This window comes from Octopus bimaculoides, chromosome 13, assembly GCF_001194135.2.
Source record: "Octopus bimaculoides isolate UCB-OBI-ISO-001 chromosome 13, ASM119413v2, whole genome shotgun sequence".
In the NCBI taxonomy this organism is placed as follows: domain Eukaryota; kingdom Metazoa; phylum Mollusca; class Cephalopoda; order Octopoda; family Octopodidae; genus Octopus; species Octopus bimaculoides.
This window is the reverse complement of record NC_068993.1, coordinates 22,542,496-22,550,151: the sequence shown is the minus strand read 5'-3', so window position 1 is coordinate 22,550,151 and position 7,656 is coordinate 22,542,496. Positions and strand designations below refer to the sequence as shown.

The 7,656-nt window shown below is 34.4% G+C and overlaps 1 protein-coding gene across 1 annotated transcript in view; it reads left to right on the top strand.

The window, feature by feature from the left end:
• LOC106868155 (glutamate receptor ionotropic, kainate 2) overlaps positions 1-7,647 on the top strand; it is a 243,872-nt gene extending 236,225 nt beyond the window's left edge. The window contains exons 13-14 of the mRNA XM_014913291.2: positions 886-1,060; positions 6,929-7,647. Coding sequence (XP_014768777.1) covers positions 886-1,060; positions 6,929-6,967 — 214 coding nt within the window. The 3' untranslated portion in view covers positions 6,968-7,647. The remainder of the gene's footprint in view (positions 1-885; positions 1,061-6,928) is intronic.
• The last annotated feature ends 9 nt before the right edge of the window (positions 7,648-7,656 follow it).

The following is a 7,656-nucleotide window of genomic DNA, read 5'->3' as shown; positions in this document are numbered from 1 at the left end:
ATATATATATATATATATATACTGACCAAATCAGCTAGTTGTGCTGAATCAGAATTTCCCATTGTAACATCAAAACCATCGGGTGTGTCTTTACGGACCCACAGATTGTCAAATTTTATGATAGATTTTCTGGCGGTCAACACGACATTAATCTCTTCCCTGATGAGACCAGCTGAAACAGTATGTATGTATGTATATATATATATATAATTTAAAAAGGAATAGGCCGTTTCCCACAAATTACCACAAACAATCTGTAATCAGAACAAAAGTCTTAATTCAAAACCAAAGTTGCCAGAAACAATTATTGGACGTCAGTCTAAGAATGGATATTCCAGATCAAATGAAAGTAAGTAGGATATTTTGCCTGAAGTATGCCATTCAGCCTGCTACAACCACCAGACATATTCATACAAATAAATTACTACCGTCTTTTAAAAAGGTTTCAGTGGATAATGCACACCTACATAATAAAGAGAATGGAATGCTTTTTATCTTAGGTCTATTCGATTATCCTTGTGTGTGACCCACAGTCAACATACAATACGTGGTAAGATTCTGTCTGAATCAAATTTGCGAAACTGGTCCCTCATTTCCAAATATCACTGGCCATTTCTATCAGTGATTTTCAGCCGTCCTTAATTGTTTGTGATAGGAACTATTCCACAAACTGAAGTATAGGTCGATAATAGAATAATTACCAATAATATTCTTTTATAATCTATACCTTATAGATTATTCACTTCCTTTGCATTAAATGTACTTTGAAATCGTTGCTGTTGTCGATATTTCATTAATAACATCAAGAAACTTGTAACTTACTGCTTATTACTGTCGCTTTCTATTTAACCATATTATATGTGGCTTTTGTTTTATTATACACAGATGGTGGAATAATCGAATGTGTCCAGATATGAACAAAGCTTCGGCTGTGGAGACATCCGAGTTACAATTCGAGAACGTTGCTGGTGTGTTCTTTCTTTTAGTTACTGGTATTCTAGTAGCTGGTGTTGTATGTCTTATTGAGTACTGTAGCGGTCAGGTGATGCACCTTGGAAAGGTAACGTTGCTTTCACTACTTCACCATATTGATTCCATTCATTTCTCTTTATATGTATTTCTTTCTTTATCCTCTCTCTCTTTCACTCTCTCTTTCTCTCTTCCCTAAACGTTTTTCCTTTCACTTTTCCCCCTTTGTTCTCTCTCTCTCTCTCTCTCTCTCTCTCTCTCTCTCTCTCTCTCTCTCTCTCTCTCTCACTCTTTTTTTCTCTCTCCTTTTCCTTTCTCCTTATGCTTTATTCTTCTCAGCCATCAATTATAATGCCAGTCAATGACTATTAAGGTAGAGGAATATTAAACGTGGAGTAATAATTTCTCTGGAGGTTATTGATGTTTCTACGGCGGGAGACGGCACCTGGATTGCTGCATCAATTTTACTGGAGTTTATTACAAACGCTCTGATAGTTATCAAACCGTGTTATTTGTCTATATTTATGTTTCTGATGTTGTCCCCAGTTCCTATTATACTCAACACACACTTAAGTGTTACTATTCTACATTTGAATTTGACATTTTTAACAGAGCATTTTATACTAGCAACCGAAATAATAGCATTTATTAGCCTTAGATATGGCATCAGTTTATAATGAAAGGACATGATGTAAATTGTATTATTAATTTTATAGATGAGAAACATAGATTATTTTATTATCGTTTCACAACGAAATACAGCTTCAGTTTTCAGATCGGTATTGCTTTCTTGATAAAAACAATAAAGACTTTTTTGAATATTACCATCACTACCATCACCACTTGAAGTCTTTACACGATCACTCAAGAAATAGTTGCTAGAAACAGCAGCCAAATCCCCTTCAAAAATCACTCTTTGATAATAGACAGGACATATTGCATAATGTGTCTTTCGTATTCGTAAAATATCATGGCGTTAACGCTTATGAGCATGTGTGAACAATTTCAGTTAACCTGCGACTACACAACTACAACAATGACAAAAATACAAAGAACAATGAAGAAAAAAGAAAAAGACTGAAAGGATAACCACTTAAACGAAAACAGCATCGCGGAAAAATAACAATGCTAACACCAAAGTATCAAAATCGTCACCATTACAACAAACACTTCTTACTTTACAAATAGTTAGTAATGGAACCGACAGACATACACTATCTCACTGCACATTTACCATAGAGCAACGTATAAGAATTGTGCTATTACATCTTATACACAATGAGTCATTGCATATCAGAATATTTTTATACCATTTAGTCATGAAGAAAAGAAATCATTTTATTTCTTCCGTTCTACGCTGAAGAAGAAAAACCTTATACTCTAATCTGACCAGAAATTTTGAAACAAAGTGATTGCTGAAATCATCCCAGGACCAAAGAATGTGTTGAAACACGTGACAAAATAATTATACCACTCAAGAACTCAGAACGCAATGATCCGGAAGAAAATATTCTAATTCCTATAATCCCCTATACAAGACAGGTACTGTATCGATGAGAATTTATGACAGGTAAATCTAACCTCGACAGGAATTAAAATTTAGATGTAGAGCGCTAAAACAAACACCACAAGAGTATGAAGGTATATTAAACGGAGAGACATCATAATTAAAGCAGTGTAATTAGAACTGCTCCTGCATGGGGTGGGGGCGACTCCTGTTGTACTCTTTCTGTTTCTTGAGTAACGCTGCAATGGACTGGCGTCTCGTCCAGCTGGGGGAACACATACACCATAGAAACTGAGAAACCGGGCCCATGAGCCTGGCTAGGCTTTAAAAGGGCGCATAATAATAATAATAAATCACTATATGTGGATCACTTCTATAAGAGTTGCCTTGAGTTAACACAGCTAGGAAAGTAATGAGACAAGCAGTTATTAAGTAAACCTCTATATATTCATACAATTTCTTCAATGAAGTGAACAAATCGTAGACCGCAATCTTTGTTTCGAATTTTAGGAAATTATGCCTTGCAGTAAAGACTTGCAAAGTTACGACTGACATTCAATGAACCCTAGAGTTCAGCTGCAATCAACATATACCATATAACATATATATTAATAACCTACGCTTGCAGCTAAACATTTAATTATCACCAACCCATCTAGAAGACCATTTACGTAGTTGTTCGACTTACCAGAACTAACAGTTAAAATAAACTCTTCAAAAGAAGGAAATATTCACTGAATTATACAGTGCTTGTTACACTAGGCCGAAAAGAGATCAGAATAGCTACAGCTGATACATTACATTTCAGCTTCGGCGTATTGAACAAGGAATGAATAGGGGGCTAATCAACAACAACAGGTATTTTACTGTATTGTGCTACCTACATAAAGTTAGGTAGACTGTTGGCAAGATCGCTGAGAATAAAGTGTTTCAAAATGATTGTAGCTTATTTGTTAGTAGGCTCGTTAGAACGTCGTGTAAAATTTTCTGCATACTGCGTTAAACTCCTACCGATGTCCATTTTAGCTTTTATCCTTTCAGGGTCGATAAATAAAAGTCCCAGGGAAAGCTCTCTCTCTCTCTCTCTCTCTCTCTCTCTCTCTCTATCTCTCTCTCTCTCTCTCTCTCTCTCTCTCTCTCTCTCTCTCTCTCTCTCTCTCTCCCTCTCTCTCCCTCTCATTCACTCTCTCGCTCTCGCTCTTATTAATGTAGCTACATTGGGTTTTGAGAAAGGTCAAGGGAGACTATGTACAGTGTCTTTTCTTCTAGATAGAAATAGAGACGGTTTGAGTGATGTCCTACAAACCCTTTTTCAAAGAAAACGGATGTGTTATTAGACCCGTCCAAGGACGGTCTAACATGCAGAATAGCATGAAAAATTATATTAATTATGAATGTGATCATCAGTCAGCTATTCTTGGTAGAAATTATTCAGATATTGTCTTTTATTTCTGATTCCTGCAGGCCCATGTTGTGATAGACAGAATCTTGCCACATCAACTGACAAGAATTAAAATAAATTATCTGTCTGCTTCGTTATGTACCAATATATCTGTATATGTTCGAATGCATGTAGACGTGTGTGTGCATCAACATATACTTGTGTACAATTCTGTATATGTATACGCAGGTTTGGATTTGTGTATGTGTGTGAATTTTGTTTGCGGAAGTATGCGTGCGTGTTTTTGTGTATGTAATGTTTATCCATGTAACGTACAGTACATCTGTCTATGTGTGTATGTGTACTTCCTTACCCTCTGGGTGTTGCGTTCTCCTGCTACTGATTTAACATTTCATTATCAATTTACATCATTATTTCCTTAATTGTTGCCTCCAGAGTATAACAAAGGGGAAAATTACCTGAAATAATATTTTTAATTTCTTTTATTCTATATTTTTTTTTACATTTACCTGTGTTGTTTCTTTTTGTCTTCCTAATTTTATTTTCTATATTTAAAGTGTGGCTGTTGCTTTTACTAACTTTTTCTTTGTGTCATGAGAACGTTTGTTGTTAAAAATTTATATTTGTGTTTTGTTCTGTTGTTGTTGTTGTTGTCGTCGTTGTTCTTGCTGTTGTTGTTGTTGTTGTTGTTGTTGTTGTTGTTGTTGTTGTTGTTGTTGTTGTTGTTGTTGTTGTTGTTAATAATAGTATCGAAGCTAATGATTATGAAGTAGAACATACTGAAGATAAGGAAGGAAATAAAATGTTATAAAATGCATGACAAGTTCTGAAGTTAAAATAATTGTTATTCAAGACGAAATATGTGTTGAGGCGAGTGTTCGCTATCATGACCTTGGCCTTGATTGATAAAAGAAAACTACGAAATGAGGCTCATAGACGCACAGACATATTAAGAAGCACACATTTTCAAGTGTGACAATTATATTTTCAACCGCTATAGGTATCTGAGCCACAAGAATTAGGAACCAAATCTGCCTCAAATAAAGCATTACAATCTTAAAGTACACATATGCACATACAACTGTAATTGCCTCTCTGGGCCTATGCATGTAACTGTGGTGCGCAACCTGCACAGAGACAGAAAACGACGAGAAATAACGAAATCCGTGGATCAAACGAACCAAAATCACACCGTATGATTACTATAAAGCGCATAGTAACGTAATCTGCAACTTTAATTAATATATACGAACACCTGTTTCAGTAGTCTTATTTCTTTAATTAATTTATAGTTAATAATTACTTAAAATATATTGTTTGAAAGTTTGTCACTGATTTCATACAAAAGAACATCTTTGAGGTTATATGAAATTTGGGAAAATGAGTATGCCAGAACTATTAAAACCACAACTCTATGTAAAGAAAATTCGTTCCCAAAGCCTTCTGGGGCCTGACTGCATATATTTTAAGAAAGGAAATAACCAATACATACACTCATTGAGGTCAAGTGTCAGGAAAAATTTCTACTTCCCTGTTTAATATGGTTTGGAAATTAACGAACAGCAGAATGGAACATTCAGCATAGTCTGGAACATACACAGGTGGAACGGAAATTACACATCGAATTTAACCAAAAAATTCAAAATCTTCCAGCAGCCACTAGGATGGAGAAACAAAAAATCCAAGATATCTTCTTTTGCCGTCACTGATGACTATTTTTATGACATTTGCTGAAATTTCGCAGGGCGTGCATACTTTGCATGATATCCGCAAAAATATAAGGGGAAGTTTTCAATACAAAGCAAAATAGTTCCCAATTGCGGTCTCCAAATATAAGCCAGTAAGCAGCAGTGTTAATTACGACTACCACACAGAGACATACGATGTTAAACTGAGAATTTATGCAAACAACCATTTAAGAGGAATAAATTAAGAGGAATAAATTAAGAGGAATAAATTAAGAGGAATAAATTAAGAGGAATAAATTATGACAAGGCTGCTGGCAAGATATGGAATCTTGGTATGATGTGTTAGATGGAGATAGTTTATGCTTCTTTTTTGCAGTCAACGGGGGGGGGGAGAAAAGAAGAAACAAATTTAGTGCTATTAAACTTAAAAGAGGGTGAGAGAAACAAAACAAATATATTACTCGGTTTATTACTATTGTCTCCCAATCATTAAAAAAGATATTTTACGCCGAATTATCACCTTTTAATCTTTGTATCAACTTTTCGATGTAGATAGATGTGCTAAATTGTTTAAATGACATTACTGGGCTTTCTTTTATTCCTTAAATTATTTTGATCGTTCTCATAAAGCTACCAGATTATATTTTAATTACAAATATCCTCTGAAAAGTTGGAAATGGAAACGAAAAGAAAACGAGAAAATAAAAGATAGTTGTTATTACGCCACAGCAACTTAGGACATTGAGAGGGGGAGAGATATAGATAAACGACCACTATCAGCCTAGTGATAAGTAGATTCAAACGAGTTTTCCCGCCTTTGTATCGGGAAAAAGATATTGTTTAAATTCGATTACATTTTCACGTGCGAAACGGGTTTAGGAATCTTCATTTCGCAGGTGATCACCACAAGGATGATCGAAGTAGCGGAGCAACAGAATTTAGACAAGATGCAATACAAAGAAGTTTTGACGTAATACCCTAATTTCTTTGTTAATTGTTGTTATTTTTGTTACTTTTATAAACCTTTTAACTGAAATACCCGCTTCTAAACTATGTATCAAGTCATTTCAGAAGTTAGAAAGACAAGTTGTTTAAACTGTGTTGTTTGTCTTTCTTTTACTCATTTAGTCGTTTTGATAGTAATACAGAATGAATTTTATTTCAATTTTATATATGGGTACGTGTGAAAGAGAAAGACAGAGAGAGAGAGAGAGAGAGAGAGATAGAGAGAGAGCGCGACAGTGAGGTAGAGAGAGTGGGGTAGATTGTGTTATCATTTATCATTCTAAATTGTGTTCTATTTTAGATCTGAAAACATCATTTTGTTCTTGTCCGTCATAACTTTTTTACTTTCTTTTGCAGGAAAACAGAACTCGCAGAAATAAGTCCAATTATATCTAAAGTTTTGAAAATAGAACTACCGCCATTCTCTGCGGCGTCAAATTAGACGTAGGCACATTATGCGCTTCTGTTGGCTTAATTGGCCAGGCAAAGGAATTCAAAATGTCTTTCAATGAGAAAACTAAAAATGTTTAACATAAAAAAATTAATAAAAAAAAACATAATCAAAAGATTTTAGAAAATGAACGGCATAAGGAAAATGAGAAAATATGTCTCTGCATGGGTGTGTAGATGTGCGTGCGTGTACGTGCGTGTGAGCGCACGTGTGTGTATAGGATGTTTTAAGAATGCATGCGAATGCACGTGAATATATGTAGACTATATATCAAGGAAAATTAAAATAGAAGGCGTTATACATGGCTCGTAATATTAGTATTAGTAGTCATAATAATTCTTTCTTCATTTTTATCTATTTATTGAAAAATAATTGTGATATTAATGATAACGATAATGAAAATAATAATATAAACCTGAAACAAGAGTGTGAAAGAAAGAAAATTATGTTGTGTAATTTAACATTGAAGAGGAAGCTATTAAAGAAATATTAAAAAAGAATATTTGGGCAAATGAATTATTTCCATATTATTTCAGAGTTAGTCTGGAAATGTATATGAAAATATCTGCTTATTAGAACTTCTTGTAAGAGTACAAGTCTTTTTCAAACTACTTTCCACGGCATCCTATATATA